Below are 21,202 nucleotides of genomic sequence, written 5' to 3'. Positions count from 1 at the left end.
GAGAATATGCTTGGGCTTAACTAGCTCTGTAGGGCTGGCTCTGGGAGCTGCAAGCGTATGCCATGCCACCCCTTCTGCTCCCCATTCATCTAAGTGATGAGGCAGGTGGCATGGAGGTGAGCCCCTAGCACCCTGGCTGGGTGCACGGGTGTGCCAGGTCACCGCCTGGCCCAAGACAATGCCTGGAAGAGTCTCGGGCATGAGGAGTTCAGGAAGCGAAGCTGGTCATACAGGCGAGGGCCTCCATGGGGGATGGTGATGCAGGAAAGACGAACCTCCTTTGTTCATCTCGTGCGGGCTGCGGATACAGCTTGAGGGGAGAACCAGCAACTGGATCAGGCAGAAAGGACCCCAAGAACTGTCCTTGGTGGGAATCCAGTCCATGCAAAAGCAGGGTAGTGGTGGTGAGCTGGGGCCTGCCAGGGAGAGATGGCTGCAAGGTCAGCTGCAGTGCCCTTTCCCCAGTGAAAATGGGTTTCTCATAATCCTCCTCCAGGGCCCTGGAGCCTGTGAGCCCTGAATGGACACAGAGCTGCTACCAGGGCTGCTTAGCTCCTTCCTCCTGCACAGGACTTTCATCCTCCAAACCTTAATCATATGTTACCCCTCCCCAATACCCCCGTGGAGCCTTCCCTGCTGCTTGCCCACAGTCCAGCAGCGACTGCTGCTTCATCACCATCGCACCAGGGACACGGAGAGAGAACTGAAGGCACAGGCGACTTCTGGTGCAATTCCACCGATCTCACTGGAGCATCACGGTGACACATGTGGCCCCAAGCCCTTCCCAAGTGAGGATAACAGCCAAGAACAACCTTCCCCTGCTCCTCCAGAAGTCCCCAACAGAAGTGGGGAAAGGATGGTCCCAACTGCCTGGGGCAGAAGCTTGAAGCTGGGGCAATGTTGTCAGTGGGAGCAGTCACGAGGAAGGCAGAGGGCAGCACCTGCTCCTCCCAAGCCCTCAGTATCTTTCCTTTCCCCAGAGATGGGCTTGGACCCATCACACAAAAACCCCTGCAAACAAGCTGGCTGTTAGGCTCTGGGCTTGGCAATGGCAGGACCTTCTGCATTTTTCCTCCTAAAGAGCCATGGGACATATCATAAACTGAGCAATCCAGCAAGGCCCCGTGAGGGCAGCTGAACCACTTTCCCAGTTGAGATGGAGACACCTCATTGCAAGAATTGCACAGTAACCCAGAAAAACGTCCCAGGGGAGAAGCAGCCAAGAGGTGGCAAAAGCAAAGCTGACAACAGCCGGCCTTAACCTCTGACAGAGAGGACGGTGGGGCTGCTTTTCATCCTGCTGCATACGCGCCTTCCAGATCCTCAGGGCAGCTTCACAGAGGTCAGAGGGAAAAAAAAGACCGCTGGGAGATTCCAAAGTCAGGATTTAGCAAGAGAAATTAGATCAGCCCCTGCCTGCCACTGCGCCAGGCCAAGGAGATACAGGGCTGGAGGTGCTTGGGAAAGGCACGTTGGACAACTCCTGGTGCAGCTCTTGGAAAACCTCTTTCCACTCTGAGAAGGGATTCAGGACAAGGACTCCACTGGGAATTAGCCTGCTCGTGGGTGCCAGTGGCCCTGGCAAGGATGATCTTCCCCCACCTTATAGCTCAGCTCCCCCACTGACTTGTGCAGGTGTTCGTCCAGTGGGGAGCGGAATAGCTTAGGGTGGATTAACTCGCAAGGGGTTCTTGGCTGCCCCTTCCCTTCCTCCCTGGATCTACCACGTGTCCTTCAAACCCGCCTCTCAGCTGGAGTTGCCCTGGACCTCTAGCCACTTCCCTCGCGCTTTAGGGAAGTGGAATCAGACAACTTTGCCACCTGGCTACCTCCCTCAGTCGGAGACCTGTCCTTTGCTCACCCCGTTGGCCCACACTCCTCCACCAAGTTTCTCCTCCTTCTTGCTGCATTTGGCTACAGCGCTCCTCCACCAGTTGCTACCCTGGACAGCAGGGGTCTTGGATGTGTGGAAAGATCACAGCAGAGAACATTTGCTATCGCAGATTCACCTTTCATGCGATCCAGGGAAGATTGGGTAATGTAGCTTATCATTCCTCACCCTCCCTCCATCCCCTCCTTGCACACCCGAAGCAGGTTATAAGGAAAGGTGCCCCCCGTATTCTGCTCCAGAACATTTCACATTTTTTTCCATATCACCGCATCTGCTCTCAGCTCATCATCCACCTCTCATCCCTCCAGCTCCTTCTCCTCCCTCTGTTTGGTTCATGACTTATTTGGCCCCAGTGACCGAGTGTTCTTCCTGACTAAATAAATGTGCTGCATATCAGGTGCCGTAGACAAGACCTCCCCAACCCCCAGCTCCGTTTCTTCCGTTAGGCAACCCCCCCCCAAAAAAAAACCCCAACCCAAAACCGTCAAGGCAACGCTGTCGCCTCAGCAACGCACCTGTTTTTTGTACATTGATTGTGTAATTTAAGAAGTATATATATAAATATATATTGTGATTGTATGGCCGTGGATACAAAAAAAACAAAACCGACAAAAAATAACTGAGCTATGTAAACGTTACGCAGATTTTAATTCTCGTGCTCCAATATCTCCCGGTGTAGGTGTAGCTGTCGAGTTTACAAGTTGAGCTTTACTTCCACCATGGGTTCTTATGAGGCGGTGGTGCGTGGGGACAAGGAGAAGGGGTATTTTGCAGTCCCCTGGGATGGGGCTGACCTGGTGCTGTGCTTCCCCAATGCCCTGCACAGGAAGATGACCGCTTTCCTTTCCCCCATCCCAGCCCCCTTGGTGCCCCTTCATCCCATGCCATATTGAGCTATTGATTTGCCTTTCAAGAGGTGTAACCAAGATTGCAGGCTAAGAAGGCCCTGTTTTGTTCATCCAGAGAAGCAGAGACCCACTGGCCTGATTTTTAGATGTCTTGAGCACCCACTGGTTTCACCTGGGGTTGTGGGGGCCCAGACTGTTCTGAACACACGTCATTATTATAAGGCACTAAGCGCCCTCTATTCCAGTGGAAATGGGCAGCTTATAGGAACAAGCTTACATTTGCACGGACAACAGGTGGGAAATGTTAGCTATTACGGCCAACTCCGGCACAGCTCACGGGCCGTCACCTCTCATACAAATCCCTTTGCACTTTGTTCATGGGGGGTTAGATTCAACCCCCCCTGACGCTGCCTCTTCAGTTTTGGCTCTTAGTCAGATCCGAAACAAATCAGAAGGGGTCTAAGACCGAGTTGTCGAAGCAGAGCCAGCACCCTTGTGAGACTGAGCCTGGAATCTCACTGCATCCCTTCAACCTTGCAAGTTTTCCCCCAGTTTGCAGAAGCAATTTGCAGAAGCCTTGTCACAAATCATCCCAAGGGGCAAGCTAAACCCGATCCCTTTGGCTCAACTTCCCTGAGACATTGAGGAACATGTAGGCAGGTACTTCTCCACCCAACACCAGCTGAGCTGCATGGATCAGGATTTGGGGGTGGGAAGAAAAAGAAGCCTAGGTTTGCTTTGTTTCTGCCAAGCTCAGAACAGCTCTACTGCATTATCTCCAAGGCAAGGTCCAGGAGACACAGGTCAGTCAAGTAGGTGAGAAGTCTCACTGTGGTACTATTATGCAAATACGCCATGCCCTGCATGGAAAGCATTGACTTTGGATCTTATTTCTGCTCTAAGGGAGTGGGGATGGAAGATGCTGAACCGTGCAGCGGTGAAATCTATGCCAATGCCAAGTTCGTCTTTCATGGCACTCCACCGAAGTCAGTTGAGCCACACTAGGGAGAGCTTGGCCTGTTCTCTGTAGAGAATGGCAAGCAACCCGTCCCCCCAGAGCCAGCCAGCTTCGCTTCCAGTAGCTGGGCGCAGCCAGCAGCAACCAGAGGTGATGGTGACTTCTGTGGGTGAACAGTCTTTGCAGGGCAGTTTCCCCAACTAAAGAGGTCATTAGATGCCAGGAAGCCCTAGAGGCGGGAAGGGAATCAACAAGCCAAATATGAGGGAGAATTACAAAGCAAAGACTCAAAGCAGGGAGATGCTGAGCACTCTGAACTCTTGCAGGGGCTGTAGGAGTGGTGGGGCATCAGCATCTTGCAAGATTGGCTCTTTGATTATTCAGCCCCCAGGAATGGGGTTGGGACTCCATAGGAACACGATTCCTCCACCCACTGGATAGCTGGAGCTGACTCCTCCTAGAAGGGCCCCAGGCACAGCCCAAGGATACTTAGCAGGCAAGTACTGAATGGCATTAGCTCCTATCCTAGGGCCGTCTCATGCGACCCCCCTGAGAAGGCAGCTGTCAGCACATGCTCAATATATCACTGGGGCTTGAAAATGGTCTCCCAGCAGGACCTCAGACAGGTCCCAAGGGAGTGGGTCCACACTTGGATGGCAAAAATGGACCACAAGAGATCTTCCAGGGCTAGCGGGAAGTCTTTGGGAAGAGAAGTTTTCCAGCACCCTCCCTTGCTACCCATTGGTTTGAATGCCTACCAGAAGGCTAGGAGGCTTTACAGCTGGATGCGCTGTGGAAGGGGGAGAACCTCCAGGGCTCAAAGAGAAGGGAACAGGATTTCCAGTGGTTAAGATAATGCCATTGACTTTTAATATAGTTCCAATGTCTCTCTGCAGGGGAGGACAGGCAAGGAGGAAGGATTTCCTTTGTTTAGTGTTTCCCATCGGAGTCCCGAGCGGGTCAGGGAGCTCTCAAGACTGTAATTAAACAGTGTTACTTTTGAGCAAAGCTACATTCTAGTAGAAAGCGACTGTATCTGTGTCATGCAAGGCTGCCTCTTCTTCCATAAGAACAAATAGAGAATACTTAAATATACAGTACTAAATAAAAATGATTATTTTATTCATGCACGGTGTGTGTGGCCTTGTTACTTGGAAGAGCCACTGAGATTGCTCCCAGAGCAAGAGGGTGCCCTCACCCAGTGCTGTAAGGGCGCTGTTTTCCAGTGGGGCAGACAGACCTTTGCCTCTGGGTAGAGGGGCTGGTTATGCCAAGGGATGACTGGGCATTTCCACCCAAATGCCCATGCAAGAGTGCACCACCTTCGCAACCAGAGGAAGGGGTGCAAGCGAAGATCTATGGTAAGAGCTGAGATTTTTCAGGAGGGACAAGGGATGTTGGGTTCTTCACTAGAGATACTTTAAAGGGACTTGATCATCGAAGGACAGACACTCAGGGCATTCCTGCCTTTGGTGTTTGTCATTTTCAAGTGAGAAGAACATGGTAGCAAAGACTGGATCCTACCTCCCAGCCCTGGTGGGTGCCCAGGCTACCCCAGAAGGTGTAGGTCCTAGGAAAGGGGCTGAAGACCTAGCAAGACCTAGAAGACCTACGTTTGAGGCTGGATGGACAGAGGTAACAGAGAGGCCTTTGGGCTTCTGACCTTGTACAACAAAATCCTAGGTGGAGAGCACTTGGAGTTTCTCTCCACTGCCTCACTGCTTTGCACCTGTTTCTTCTTGCCACTCGCACAGGTGAGGACAGGTTCATGCAGGGACCATGCACAGGGCAGTCAGGTGCACACAAGTGCTCACAGACACAAGCATGAAAACCTACCCACCTTCCTGTGTATGCATATACCACACACACACAAACACTTTCCATGACAAATAAAGCCCAGAGCCTGGATTATTACAACAGAGAAAGGGTTGCTTCCAGGAGTCTCTGCCAGCACACATTAGCCCCTGGCTTGTACCGGCTTCATGCACCTTCAGAACACAAGCGCACCAGGCAAAGTATCACGAGGCCCAGACTTCACTGCGTTTTCCAGCCAACAAGAAGCTGTTTTCCCTCTTCCCTCCCAAAGGCACCGCAGCCTCAAGGCAAAGAAATGCCATTTGCAAGGGAGGCAAAGGGCTCGTTAGCTCTTACACATCAACACCAGAGCCAACAGAAAGACAGGCAGCAATCAAAACAAGAAGCCAGTGCAAGTTAAAAAAAAAAAGCACATATATTGTCTTTTAAACTCTCACAAACCATTTCAAACATCCTCCATTCCCTTCTCGACTCTTCGTTTGAGCCAAAGCCACAACATCTCGTGAGCCAAAACCCAAAGAAAGCAAATAAAAAATTATAATATAGAAGATCAACAACGCCAGGTAACTTAGCCTGTTATGAAATGTACAGTTCAAACAGTCCCTTGGCTGGCAGTCCAAGTTCTATTTCATAAGCCTGTGAGCTTTCATTGATTTATTTTTCCCCTGGGAGAAACCCAGAGAGATGTTTAAAAAAAAATCCCTTTAAAACATGTACAAGAATGGCAGTCAAAAAAGGTCCTATGTAATGACTAAAGGGACACAAGTTTGGGAGGGACTTTGTCCAAGCAGGTGCCCACGGCACAAGAACAGCCATCGCCAGTGGTCTGAACAGCCAAGTAAAGGGCCCAACTGGGCGCAGAGCTCAGAGGTAGCTCTGGAGGAGGGCGGTTGTGTGGGGACCCAGACCCTGATCTGGATTGTGCAAGCAGCCTCATTCTCCAAGATGATCTGAATCAAAAGCCCAGATCCAAATGTCTTGGGGACTTTGAAACTTAGGTGCAAATTTTGCAGCATGAGCTGGTATCAGGCACAGGCCAAATTCCCCTGCTAGCAACAGAAAGGGGCCTGCCAAAGGAGGATTGAAGCCGGAAGTGGCAATAGGAAAGTTTACTTGGCCACTGCCCTGGCTGCATGCCGATCTTTCAGCAGCAGTGGGTCCCCTTATTCAAGCAGAGCATCAGCGTGGCAGAATACATCCATGCTGCAAAACAAGCTGAACCTTGGCTGACCAGAATCCAACCCAGCTACTGTGCTACCCACCGCAAACCTCCTTCAAGAGCAACCTTGATATCTCTCCCCACCCCTGCCTTTGTTATTGGCACAGGGTAGGCAGATTTGCTGCAGACATGCATGTGATGTCTGCTTCGAACCAGCCACCAACCCTGGGGTGCTACTGGGTGAAAAGGGGTACCTGCTAAGGTGCCTTCATTCTGCCCCAAGGCAAAAAAAAAGAAAAAGAAAGGAGAGCAGCACAGAAGGATGCAAGATCAATGGGTCCAGCTTTGTTTGCAGCTTGCTGTTGCTCAGGAGATCAACCTACGATTGATAGTCTCTGCCAATCAGCCCAGCCACCTAGGAAGTACAAGCACAACCCAGCAAGCTCTCCTGCATACCACGTGGCTTGTGGACTCCGTGCTACTCAGAAAAGCTTGTCAGTGCTAGCCTGTGGCTTGGCCAGCTGGCCTCCTGATGCAGCCAGGTGCCAGCATGTTCCAGCCTCGGGTCAGCGTGAGCCCTGGCAGAAGGCTGCCGTGTATAATCCTATTGTCTTTCCTCTCAAGTGAGCCTTGCTCACAACACCGCACAGGGGTGACTCTGTCCTTTCACAAACAATACCAGAAAATGGTCACTGCAGCTGTTTAGGAGAACCGAGCTGGGTTCAGTCCCTTCAGCTCTGATCCCAAATCATAGCTCATCAGCACGGTTTGGCCCAGTCAGTCCATCGCTGGTTCTCCACTAAGTCCCCAGCAACCAACCAGAAATCCCCTCCAGGAGCCAAGGTCTCCTTTCCTTTACAGCTGTGGCTGCTCTCAGCAACATCAAGAGGAGAATGATTGGAGTAAGCAGCATAACTGACCCCAGAGTAGCACTCGGCTCGATTCTGGTTTATTTACACTGGCATAAATCCAGAGCATCCCAGAAGCAGCTCAAAGGCAAATTCCAGGTTTGCACCAGTGTAACCAGCTTTGCAATCTGGCCCCTTGCCAGAAACGGTGCCAAGGGGCAGAGCAAGAAAAGGGCTACTGGGCTTCTCAGGGGCAAGTGAGACGTGGGGAGTCTGGGGTACAGGAAGATAAAGATGAAGTGTCCTTGGGCAGCCAGACCAGTGCGAGACTGTCAACTGCAGCAAATGCTACCAGCCATCTTGGCTTTTCCCTGGTGCCAAGAGACCAAACCAGGATGGCAGGGCAGTGGATGCCCCCCTCTAGCATCTGCATTTCCAGAAAAGCCTCCTTGGTTCTTCTGGCTGGGAGCCCTGCCACAGCCCTGAGACCCTCTGAGCCATGCAATACCATGCAAGGCTGGGCATGGCTATGGGAGCATTGCCATATCGGTTGTGGATAGGAAGATGGGAAAATTGCCTGAGTGAAAGCCATTCTTTGACTATTGGTGTATCATGGAAGGGGCGCCCCACCAAGTGACACGGCCTCTGGTTAATACTGGAACCAACCAACTAGGAGGAATTACCATGGCTAAAGGACTGACCCTTCAGGGAAGGGGCCCCAGATAGAGCACTAGCCCTTTTCCAGATCTGCCTTTAGTGATAAGAGCTATTCCATGATGAAAGATCCCCGGTGGATGCAGGGAGGTGAACCTCTTCCCCGTCCCTGCAAGGACCTGGTGCTGACCAGGAAGGAGCCAGGCTAGGAGAAGTGCTGGGACCATTCCAAAGTCAGGATAATGTAGAAGTCCCCTGCCTGGAAGGGGAAGCTTCAACCTGAGCAGAAGCCGAATCTGACTTAAGTCTTGGTGAAGCTGTCCATCTCTTTTGGGTATAAGCCAACCAGTAACTGAGGGGAGATGGGACAAAACGTTAGCTGGGGCTGGATATCGTATCCCTGAAGAGGTCCCCAAAGCACACGGTACTGGCCACTATCCAGAAGAGGAGAGGACAGACCCGCTATTGGATCAGTACATCAATGCCTCTTTCCTATCTCTGCGCAAGGGACTTGGAGGCCATGGATCCTGGGTTCTGCACCCAGCAGCTCTGCTATGCTATGTGGCAGGTCACACAGCCAAAGACTTCCAGGTCCGAGAAGCTGTTAACAACCACCCCCTTTCCTCCCCCCACACACACCTTAGCCTCATCCACAATGGTCAGGTCACTTCTATTGATACGACATTTCTTCCAGGCTGCATCCCTTGCCCCTACCCAGTTCCTAAGCCTGCCTCTCCCCCAACCCTGAAGCTCATTAGAGGGAGCAGAGGACTCTCTACACACATCCGTAGGCCCCAGAATTACATGTATACACTCTATTTCATGGGCAGTTGTTGCTAGTTGTGGTGTCTTCCTATCTATGTGAGTCCATTCCCCCCACACACACATGCTCTGTGGCTTGGGGGAGGCTGGAAGCTCTGAGGTTCATCAGGGAAGTTCGCTGGGTTTCCAGCCTCCTGCACAACCCAAGGCTTCATCTGTCTTTCTTGGTGGTGGTTTTGGAAGGGCATGGGAGGTGCAGTGGTGAGAGAGACCTCCCTCCCTCCAGGTGCTCAGTCAGTTCCCCCTCCTCCAGCCCCCGCGCTCAGACAGGGTGTACGAATTGGTAGACCAGGCGTTGGGAGATGTCCGGTTTCCGAATGATGCCTTTCTTGTAATACTGCCGGATGGAGCGGCTCAGCTTGTCATAGTTCATGGCTGGCCGGTTTTTCCGGATCCCCCACAAACGTGCCACCTGGGCAGAGTCCTCAATCTTGAATATACCTAAGTAGGGAGAAAGGAAATGGGGAGATAGGAGGCAAGAGTATGACCCATGGCCACCAAGAAGCTCTGGAGACCCTCAGCTTTGTCAGCCACTCACTGGATGCCTTTGGAAAAGCCAGTTCCCCTCTCTGAGCTGCCGTTCCCTTCCCACCCTTTATCTGCCTTGTAAAGCCTTTGGCTCTGGGACACTGCAGATACAGCTCCGAGCACAATGGGAGCAGGCTGTAGAGCAGTGCTGGAATGCAGATAATAAAAGAAAGCCTCCAGATTGTGACTGGCAACTCGGTTCAGGGAAGGAAGTTAGAGAAGGGAAATGAGGGACAAGTTTCCCAGCAACTCTGTGAACCAACCCAATTTCCCTCCCAGCTCCTGGCCAAGGGTGGAGGTAGGGAAAGAATGTGTCACCTAGATTTTTATCTAGGTTGACTCACCAACGCAGCACACACTGATTTCCGGTAAGTGTGTACTCCTGGGCCTTTGCACTTGCCTGAACTCAATGTAAATGAGGCTCATTTACTACAGGAACAGTTCCCTAAGCTTTTTGCACTTCATCTTTCATCTCAAAAGCACCTTATGCTGCTAAAATATGGGCAGGACCCAGGCAGTGCTGAGCTCCTTTAGAAGTCTTGACACAGATGGCTGCTAGCCACTTTCCCCCATGATGAAGGTCAACTGAGTGCATTAGGCTACCAAGTAAACAGTGGGGTTGAAGAGCTCCTATACCCTTTGCCAACATGCACATAACAGATGCTTCCTACCGTGTGAGCAACAGACAAAGAACTGGGATCAGCATCACTGTATGCAGCTAAGGAAATGATAGTTACACCACACTGCTCCACCCTACAGAGATGTACCCTCAGCTTAGGGCCCCGTCTGACCTTGCCCATACCAATATGAACTGGGGCTGGATTGTCTAAGTGCAAAAAGAGCAGAGCAGGCTAAATGTGGACAGGTGGTAGGAGTGACCCTGAGAGCCTGTGGAAGCTCCAGTGATGGATCATCCACCTGTCGTTGCAGGGGGGTTCAGGAGTATTATTGTGGACACAGGAGGTGACCGAGTTCCCCAACAGACTGAGGCCCCACCCCACCAGTCTTGCTCACCTTTCTCCTTATTGAGCCAGCGAATGAAGCGTCCGTAGTTGTGAGGCTTCAGCAGCAGCTCTTTGAGGAACTGCCACAAGTGGATGGGCTGGCCTGAGCACGAGGAGTCCACCTCACTGTCCGCCCAGCTCTCGTCACTCGCTGCAGCAGGAAGGAATCAGACCCCAGGGGTTAATTGATCATTGCCGGCAGAGGAATGGACAGTTCTGGGGACGGGACGTGCAAGGAGGAGCCTGCTGGTACAAACCACACCCAGGTCCTTAGTGGCTGAAAGTCCTCACTACTGACCCCGGGGATGAAGACCTGGCAGTGAGAGCACTAGTCTGAGACTCACAGAACCACGGTCTACCGCAAGTTTCCTGTGCAACCTTGACAGGCCCTTACCGGGCCTTTCAACTGGAACTCAGCTCCCAAATACCTTGGACGACCTGGACCTTCACCTTCCTGTGCCTCAAATCCCTTTCTTTAAGATGGGGCTACCTCACAGGGGGACAAACATGGTACAGATCACAAGGTGCTCAGATCATGGGGTCACAAAAGCCAGAGATGGAGCCAATCGCCACCTTTGGGCTTACTAACCTGGCTATAAGGGACTAATTAAAAGTGTAGTAAAAATTACCACTCGCATAATTAGTTATGATAACACATGTAGCATGGTCAGAGGAGAGGTGATGCTTCAGATAACTGCAACTACCGCACCAAAAAGGGAAACGTCACTGTTGAACCCCCGGCCCCTTTCCTGGCTGGAAGCAATGCCCATGACCCAAGAGAACTCACCACAGTATCGCACTTCTCCTGGCCCCACTTTCTCCTTCATCCAGGCAGCTGCAAGGGAATAAGGTTGGGGGTGACACAGAGCACAACCCTCATGCAGGAGCAGAAACCCCCACCTGCCCCAAGCAGCAGATAACAAAACCGAGAGGCCCAAACACCCCTGGAGAACATGCGAGCAGATCAGCACCAACGAGTCTTCAGCTCTTAATGTACCCCGGCTGATCCCTCCCCACCTGCCAGCTCGTACCTGATTTCCAGATGTCCAGGTGGGCATGCAGGACATCCCCGCACACCGGGGAGCGCTGGCGGAACTGCTCCTCGGACATGGCGCACAGGTCCTTCCCCGACATCTCCTGGAAAGACTTCCCAATCTGGGGCAGGCGGTACTGGTGCTCTGTCCACAAGATCCACTTCTGGACATTTCCTGGACTCCAGTCTGCTGGGTCTGAGAGAGAGACAGATGCACCCCCAGGAGCCCAGGTGAGTGGGGACCTGAAGACCCCTTCCCTCCAAAGCTTGCTTTGCAAAGGTCATAGGAGCAGGGAGCGTGGCATCTGCCTTCTAGCGGCAGCTCCCATCCCTGCCTTGGGCAAGCAGTGCTCCTCACGGGAGAGCTGCCCGTCCCGTCTCAACCTACTTCACCAGAAATACAGGACTGAAAGGACAACGGGTCTTATGCTCCCCTGTGCTCCCAGCCTCTTTTTTTTTTTTTTTCCCCAAGCACCCTAGAAATTAAGTCCCTTTCGTACTACATTACGTCCACCTCAGACAACAGCTCTCAAAGCCCATGGGTGGAGAGAGGCATCAGAAGCTGGCTTCACACACAGCCCCAGCTGCAAGGAGCCCATCTGTCTGCACCTAACCCAGCCAGAGAGCTCCCTTCCAAAGCAACGCTCCCCGGAGAGCGTGCACGCCCTGCGCGTCCGCAGCGGAAAGCAATAGCAGTATGACCTGTTCGAAGGGCTAGTTGTCCTAAAGGGATACATTTTTCCTCTGCCTGTCAATTCCCTTTGTTCCCATCTCCATTGTTCGGGAAACGGCAGGGCCCTCTGACAGAGCACCTGGCTCGGGAGCACAGCCTGGCTTTGCCTGCAGCCTACGTCTGCCACCGGAGCACCCAGGAGAGACCGACAACCCGCTTTACTCGGGCTGCAGGAGAGGGGCATCAGCAAGGGTTCGGGCAGCAGGGTCTCACTGACTTCAGAAGACCTGCAGTGATTTCTGTCAGAGATGGGCCTGGATCAGTGTTAACTATTAAAGCCTTAATATCTCAGTGGCTCTTTCCACTTGGGTGACTGGAGATGTCACAGGAGCCAGAGGGAGGACAAACTTCGAAGTTAGAGGAGGAAGCATGGACTCAGCCACAGTCCTGGGGTGGTTCTGGGCTCAGCAAAACTCCAAGGGCACTTGGGCCAGGGGCTGCAGCTCAGGTCCCTGCTCCACCCTCAGCAAAAAACCCCACAGGGACCTTTATATGTCCCAGGTATGTAATAGGGGCAGATAGTCAATTGGTGTAAATTCCCAGAGCCCTGCAGACTCACTCCGGCTGAGGAACAGACCCCAGTTTGATCACTGCAGATAAATGCATCCCATGCAAACCACTGATCTCCCTGCCTGCGCTTGCTGCATATTGCTACATGAAGCACCGTCCTTCTTGCTCCCTGGTCTTATGCACCTGCAGACCTGCCGTTCCCACCAGCACACAGTAGGTGTTAAAACTGACTGTTTCCATCAGCCTGATTTGCAAAAGTCTCCATCTTCAGTTCAGGTTTACAGGCCCTAAATTTATCACCCCATTGCAGACAGAGGCACCATCAAGGGGCAGTTTGCTGTGTCCCAGGGTTGCTGCTGGACCCACAAGGTGCAATTTCTCACTGTCTCAGCATGATGGCCATGCTTTGGGCTCCATCTTAACCCCCTGAAGTCAGTGACAAAACTCCCACCATCCCCCTGGGAGCAGGTGCAGACCCTGAGCTGGATGCAGCCATCAGAAGAGCAAATGGCTGAAGTGGCTGACTGTCCTCAGTGGTGGCAGATGACAGAACGAGGAGCAATGGTCTCAAGGTGCAGCAAGGGAAGTTTGGGTTAGATATTAGGAATAATTTTCTCTCTAGAAGAGTAGTAAAACACTGGAACATGTTACCCAGAGAAGTGGTGGAAGCTCCATCCTCGGAGGTTGTTAAGACCCTGCTAAACAAAGCTTTGGCTTGGATGATGTAGTTGGGGCTGGTCCTGCTTTGAGCAGGGGGTTGGACTAGACGTGACCTCCTGAGGTCCCTTCCAACCCCATTTTCTATTATTCTGTCCCTTCCCACTTCAAGCTAAACCCCTTTGTGACTAGGGCCAGAAGTCCCCTACCGCAGCCTGCTTGGCAAATCCATGCACTTCCACAGATCTCTCCCACTCCTGCACTGATACGCCTGCAGGATGACTTTATCCCAAGATGGGACTGGCAGGGCAAACACTCTAGCCCTGGCACCATCGCTCCAGGGCACTTGGCTCCGAGGGACGAGCTGCCTTGGCCACTGCACCAGCCTTGATTTCATTCTCACTGTGACTCTCTTGCCCTGCGGTTCATGCACGTTGCACTTAGTTTTCTGTATTATGCCCCTGCCACCCAGATTTGCCACTGACGTCAATGGCAAGCAGCCTTTATTCTCCTGCACCCGAGAGAGGCCGGTTCTGTTGGATACCGCATGTTCCACCACATGCTCTGCCAAGTCCGGAGCAGGAAATCAGACAAGATGAAGGAACAGAAAAACAACAACTTGCTCCCTCCCCACCCAGCCTTACACAGTTTTCCACAGCACTGATCTGCCTTGGAGAAGACCTTCCCCACCAGCTCCATGAAATACATCCCACGATATCCTTGATGCTGGCAATGGGAAAGATCTGTTCATTCCTAAGAAAGCATTCGTAGGATGGCGGACCATTGTGGGTACCTTTGGAAAAGGTTGGACCCTGCTTCAGCCATGGATCCAGGTGCAATAGATGCTGCCATGTCAGCGTGTTACTCATGGCCAGCTGCTCAAGGCCAACCACTGGAATGGTTTATTTGTATTTCTTTCCAATAGGAGTTTTTTCCCCAAGGGGGAGGGGTGATTACTAGCCTACCTGTCATTCCACAACTGCCCATAATCCCAGGGTGAGCTAGTGACAGTCAACTCTAGAGCCTGACCTTAAATTTGCTGAAGCTGATGGTGGAGAGGGGCATTTTCCTGGGTTTTGGGCCAGACCCCTGAGAACATGTCTCAGCCTTGCCCTGGGGAGATGCCCATTATGTGCGAGATGGGAGCCCAGTCCCTTAGATGCTTGCTCTGCTGAGAGCAGCAAGGGGGGCAGCTAGGACCCAAACAAAGGTCAACAAAGACCATAGAGAGACCCCAGCAGCTTGTGTGGGTCCAGGATGCCTGCCACTGCACTGAATCAAGAGCAGATAGACCAGGATGAATCCCAGCCACCACCTGGCTAAATCCAAGCCAGCCAGCAAGAGAGACAACTCCCCAGCTCAGCCCGGAGCTCTGCAGGCTCCTACCAGGCACTGAGCTGCCCCTGCCAGAGAGCAAAAACCAAGGGACAGAAAAGAGCACCCACCTGCTGCAATGTTGAGAAGCTTGCAGGCCGTCTCAATGTCCTTCAGCACCTCGCCCACCACCATGCTCTGCACCTGCTCCAGCGAGTGCTCCTCCAGGTGAAGGCTGGCCTGGTAGTCCACGTCAGGGCTCAGCCCAAAGCCCTGACTGTCGATGATGGGGCACTGCTCTGGCTCCTTCTGCACCTCGCCCCTTTCCCCTTGGCTGCTGCCCTGCAGAGTCTCTGCCAGGCCCTTGGGCACCCAGCCAGCCTCCTCGGAGTAGAGCATGTCAAAGTAATGGACGTAGAAGGCAGGAAGGGTCTGCTCGGGAGTGGCTGGAGGGCTGGGGCTGTCGAGGGAGCTCCAGCTGCAGGTGTCAGGGTCCCGTATGACAGGCGGCTTCTCCAGGCCAGTCAGCAGCAGGGTGTCCTGAAGGGCGATGCGGCTGTGAGGCACAGCGGTCAGCCCGTGGCCAGCACTGCCCATCCCTCCGCACGGGTGCGTCTCCAAGTCTGGTCACCGCACAAGGGTGGAAGAAGAAACACATCGAGAAGCGCCAGTCAGAAAGGATGGTTTTGAAGATAATGCCTGCCTTTCTGCCCAGTGGTCATGCACAATGGGTGAAATCTAAGCCTGTTAAAGGGAAAGAAACCTCCAAAGAGCCCCTCCACGCCCTAAGAGACCCCCAGATGAAAACAGGTTAAATAGCTCTTCATGGGCCAGGGTGACTCCTTCGCTTCTGGGTCAGTTGGCAATGAAGGGGAAGAAGTGTGTGTGTGTGTCTGTGTGCGCGCGTGCGCATTGGAGGGGGAAAGAATCAGACCAGTTTGGGATGACCTGATAATCAAGTGCAAAGGAGAGCCATCCCCAAAGGTAACTTTCCAAAGGGGGGAGAGAACAGGGTATGGGGTAAACAGCTCCCCCAGCTTTATGACCATCGGAGGGTAGACCGGCTGGGTGGGGGGAAGCCGCAAGCCGGCTTAGGAAGAGGTAGCTGTCCGTAGCAGATGGGATCCAGCACACTCACTGGAAAGGCACTGACATCAAACAAGCACTGGGCTTTGGCAGGGGAAGCTGGACTTCAAACACCACTGATTTAGAGCCAGACTCCAGCTCTATAATGAACGTTAGCACTCGCACATACAGCTGATTGCAATCACGCAGCCAGGGAGGGAGATGGGGCAAGGATAGAAGCATCCCTGGAGCCAGAAAACAGAGAGCCCCTCACTACCAGAGCCTCCAACTTCAAATCAGTCCATACTGCTGGGGACAGGGGCCATCAGAATAGCAAGGAGAAGCAACCACCCTTCAAACTGGGTTTGGAGGGCTATTGTTCACCACTCTGGCATGGGGCTGATGGCTCAAAGCCTCATATGGCACCGAGTATGGCTGTGGTGAGCCACAGGCCCCAGGTGTTCCCAAACAGAGCACCGGACCAGCGTTACAAAGAAACCCCAAGGGATGTTCTAGGCACCTCTCATTCCCAATAGCTTCAGTGGGAGTTAAGCTACTTTAGCTCATGAAGCATTTCTGTAAAAGTGCCAGTCTGAAGCCTTCAAGTGCTCAGCCTGCTCTGCAAACCCTGCCTATACAGATCCCAAGAGCCTGCCTTGCCCTGTGGCAATTCCCTAACGCAGCCCAGACGGGTGTTTGCCCAGCTCCTGCTGCACCCAACAGCAGCTCATATTGCACCAGTGCCCCCGTCATGAGCTTTCTTTTCACTAACAGCCTGACCCAGAGCTCACCAAAATCCACTGGCATTCAGGTTCAAAACGGAGGCACCATGGCACTACATAATAATGACAAGCCTGGCTTAAACTCGCAAAGGGGAAGAGAGGCCAGAGAATAAACTGAACCCTAGTTATCAACCCTAGTTACCTTCCAGAAGTGACCCCCTCCACGCACACTCCGAGACCTTGGCCCCTTGGCATGGTCTTTGCCAGGCCGCAGGGCACAGGGCAGCGGGCGGTTCTTTGCAATAGGCATTGCACAGTCCCAACCCATGCTTTGTACTTTCTTGCTAAACCACATTAGAACAGCCTGTTTCCATCTGTCTCACGTACGCAGGGAGTCCTGGACTCCACAGAGAAAAGGATGAGCCTGCTGAATTTCCATGGCAACCCTGGGAAATGTCTCCATCGAAAGAGAAAACCTGACAATTCCCCAAGAGGAGTCTGGAGGCTTTAAAGAAAAGATTCCCCCAAAATGAGCATGTGGTTGAAAGGGCACCCTTGGGATCAGGGCACTCACCCTACAGTGGGGATTTTATAGCTGTTGGCATGGCCCATGCCTCTCTTTTTACAGAGATTTTCTGCAAAAACAAGCAAATGATTCAGGGCTCTGTTTTTATTAAGGGAGGAAAGGGCAAAGAAGTCAATGCCAGCAGCCCCCAGTGCTTTCAAGAAATCCTTCCATAATGTGGTACCCCCAGGATGCACCCCTCAAACATAGCAGCAAGCCTACAGGGGCAATCACTGCACGTACAAGCTGCCCTGTAGCAGGGCTTCTCAACCTTTCTGCACTCCAAGTCCCCCTTGTTAGCTTCAAGGCACCCCTCCAAAAACACCAGGCTCTCTCTCTCATTTCTTGACTACAGAAGTATGATCAAGCAATCCTCCTGTTGCAAAGACTCAGAAAGCCCACAGCAGAGCAGTGCGTCTTTGCCACTATCGATTCTTATTTGAAATCTCTGGGTTTATCTCGCAAAGGTGTTTGCACACTGCAGCACCCTGGTTGAGAGTCACGGCCCTACAGCAACAAGTCAGCGTGCCCAATTCAAACCAGCACCCTTACAATAACCACCCAACGTGCAAGCATGTGGGACCCTGTTCTACAGAGACCCTCCAAGAAAAACAACCAGCACCGGCAGGTCGGCACACATCAGCGAGCCTGAGAAAACAAGACAGTGCGGGGGCTTGGTAAAAACGATATCCGTGGGTGGACAGATTTCAGTGCGGTGTTTCCCTAGGGGCATTATAAAAAAAAAAAAAAGACAGCAAGCAAAAAAAAAATGATCTAAGAAAACATAATGAGGAAGATACGCGCTTGGGTTCTTGAAAGTAAAGGAAGCAAAAGGATAGAACAGATTAAATCCCTTGAGTTTATTCAAGCCCTTCTAGCCAAATGAATGCATCCTTTGTGTAGGAGGGATCTTATTGACTGAAGTGTTTTGTACTGTGCTTTACTATCTTGGTACATTTTTCTACGTGCCAAGAAAATTTCATTTCTTTTCTGTTGCTCCTTGAAGATTGGCTCTGGCAAATGGGCTGGCCCCATGTTTGCTCCCTCAAGTTAATGATGGTTGGTAAATAAGAGATAATTAAATGTCATTAATAGCCGCAAGCCAGAGGCCCATTAACCACAGATCTGCCAGCAGAAAAGAGATTAAAAGAAAAAAACAACAACAAAAGAGGGGACATCTGGAAGATTTGCATTGTTGCAGTTAAACGCCTCATGCTGAAGAAGCCAGCAACAAAGTCTACAGCGATTTTAACACAAACAGTATTTAACACTCAAGCTTTGCAAACTGTTCCCTAATTATCCCAGAGAAGGAAGATTATTCTCCTTGGACCAGAACCCCAGCTGGTGTAAATCAGCATAGCTCCACTGCAATCAGATTTGGCCCCTTAGACTGAGGAAAGAGAAGTATTGCAACCCCCCCACTGTATCAAAAATCATGAGACAACCACTTAAAAATCAAGAGATTTGAAATGTAAATCATGAGATGTTATTTTTGAAGTGTGTGTGTGTGAGGGGGTTGGGGATCGTTTGTGAAGGTGTGGGGTGCTGAGGGTGTGGGGGTGCGGAGTTGGAGCCCAGGAAGAGGAGGTTCACACGCACCCTGGCAGGATGTAAGGCACTGTGGGTCAGGAGTGAGGGGCAGCAGCAGGGCTGGGGAGGCTGTGGCTTGGGATTGGGGGGCAGACACAGAGACAGCACTCAGCAGGTGAGGAGAGGAAGGGGCAAAGGCGGGCTGGGGCCCTGCTGCCTTTGCTCCGGAGCCGCGCGATGCCAGGTGCCTGCTGCTGCTGCCCCCAAGCAGGCAGAGGATGCAGCATGGCCAGCACTGGGCTCATGGGGCAGCCCAGGGGCAGTAGGCACATGGCACTGCATGGCTCCAGGGCAAAGGCAGCACTGACCAGGGTCCAGAGCCACAGCCCACAGCAGCAGCCCACTTCTGCCCCGCACACAAATCTAGGGGGCACGTGCCCCGCTGGGAGCATGACCCGCCCCAGCCCCACTCCTCCCTCACCATGGGGGCCTTGATCTGCTCTCCCCCCAGTCCCTTCCCTCTCCCCCCACTTACCAGCTGGGCACTCTTTACATGCACCAGAAGGGAAACTCCCGAGAGTTGAGGGTTGTATCGCAAGATCACGAGCTAGAGTTCATTAGATTTGGAAATGGAGAGTCTCACGATTGTTTCGTGAAAGTTGGCATTGGGGCGTGCTGCTGTTTTACCTATGGCAGCTGGGCCCATGGGTGTGGACACAGCTCTGGGGGCAGAGAGGCTGCCTGGTTGCCTGCACTGACTCCCCAAACAGCAAAAGTTGTCTTCTGTCAGCAGAGCTGCAGCCACGCTGTGGGTTATGCTGCCACCAGCTCTACACCAGCCCTCAGCCTGACCTCTCCATGCCCCTGGCCAACACAGTCTACACAACCGAGTGCTGCTGCTGTCACCAAGGCTGAGGCAGAGGGAAACTAAACGAGTTGCCCACAGTCGCGTGACATCAGTGGCAAAGTTAGGACTACCACGCGGGAGCTCCCAGCCCCTACCCCTCTCCCAGACCCACCGCAGCTTTCTTCTGCTCCTTTGTGACATAGGTTTTTTGAAGCCCAAACTTCGAGGCATTCTCTGCACAACTTATGGGAAAGGCAACCTGTTCTTCCACAAGGGCCAGGGTGGACTCCCATCATTAGGGGCAGAAATTCCCAAGTATTCAGCCCCCAAAGCCCCCTCTCTAAGAAATTGCAGCCATCCAGCAACCACCCACACAAGCCAACAACTACAGCCCCTTCTCCTGAGCACCCGCGGTAACACAGCATCTGATACAAATATCCAACTGCTGCTTAATGAGGAACCAATGAGTATCCAGGGTGAGGAGCCCCATGCTAGAAATGGGCCTGCATTAGCATCAGCTGCCAGCCAGCCCTGGATGGCCTCTCCAGGGGCAAACACTTTTGCACATAGGCCTAGTCATGCTGTCACGGCCACCAGATGCAGAAGCATGGAGCTAGCAGGAGGATGAAGCTGACTACAGATAGAGAAAGCTTCTGCTTATACATTTAGGACGTGAATATACTGCAGTAATGGGGCCATATAAGTACCTACAGTAGAGACACCCCTCCACCCTCATATGTGGAAGGGGCAATTCTACTGTGCATCTCACACACACATGCACACATGCATACACACGTGTAAGCACAATCATAATTTGAGCTGGTATAAGGCCCCTGCCTCACGGACACCAGCAAAGCAAAACTACTTGACTTGAGCCTCCCGACACGGGCTGTAATCATCAGTAGTGCTCAGAAATACAGAAATACGAGGTGACAGCTCTGCAGCTCTTTGCTCAAACAGGCATGCGTCTTGAATGTCACCATGGCCCAAAGACTCCCCCGCCATCGCTTTGCCGGTCAAATACCCGATAAACAGCCCCACTGCAGAGCCAGTGTGACCCCTCCACCACGCTATTCCCACAAACTGCCTTCCTCTCCTCCGGCAACCCAAGGCCAGGCCTGAAGAGACCCCCCAGGGGTGCTCACACCTCCCCCGTAGCAACAGGTTTCCCTGAGAGATGCTGCCTGGTTCCAAACCTCTAGTTTATTTGCTCTGGATTAGATGAGGAGTTGAGCAGATCAGCCGTAAATCCAGCCTCATGCTGGCCCCAGCACAAAAGGGAAATGGTAACAGCTTGCGAGGCCTGGGCCCTGAGAAAGCTTTTGCAAATCTTGGACTTTGGTTTTTCTTGGAAATGGGATTAGATCTCAGCCCCACCTTCCTTCCCAGCAGAGAGAGAAAGAAAGAAGTCAGAATGGAGAGCAGGCTAGATCCCTGGGCCCTAGGACAATGGGCAAGCCTGAGACCCATCTCACTCGTGGGTTGTTCCTCCAGATCCATCTTCCCCTTTCTTCTGCCAACTCTTGATTGAAGTCCTCGCAATACCTTTAGCTAAATCAACCCCCTGAGACGTGGCATGGAGCACTCCACTTGCAGTACCGTCCCCCCACACATAACAGCTCTCCCAGACCTCACACAAGCACCAGTTGGGACAAAAAGCCTGTGGCTCAGGTCCAGCAGAGTCAGATGCACTTTGCAA

At 52.5% G+C, this 21,202-nt stretch overlaps 1 protein-coding gene across 1 annotated transcript in view; it reads right to left on the bottom strand.

The window, feature by feature from the left end:
• Window positions 1–2,772: 2,772 nt before the first annotated feature.
• Window positions 2,773–21,202, bottom strand: part of SPDEF (SAM pointed domain containing ETS transcription factor) — a 29,709-nt gene continuing 11,279 nt past the window's right edge. The window contains exons 2-6 of the mRNA XM_006276109.4: window positions 14,906–15,397; window positions 11,559–11,756; window positions 11,315–11,362; window positions 10,538–10,678; window positions 2,773–9,436 (exon numbers count right to left, since the gene is read on the bottom strand). Of these exons, the coding sequence (XP_006276171.2) occupies window positions 9,258–9,436; window positions 10,538–10,678; window positions 11,315–11,362; window positions 11,559–11,756; window positions 14,906–15,397 (1,058 nt within the window). The 3' untranslated portion in view covers window positions 2,773–9,257. The remainder of the gene's footprint in view (window positions 9,437–10,537; window positions 10,679–11,314; window positions 11,363–11,558; window positions 11,757–14,905; window positions 15,398–21,202) is intronic.

This window comes from Alligator mississippiensis, chromosome 14 (genome assembly GCF_030867095.1).
Source record: "Alligator mississippiensis isolate rAllMis1 chromosome 14, rAllMis1, whole genome shotgun sequence".
NCBI lineage: Eukaryota > Metazoa > Chordata > Crocodylia > Alligatoridae > Alligator > Alligator mississippiensis.
Note: the sequence above shows the minus strand (reverse complement) of the source record. Positions and strands in the feature narration are given on the sequence as shown.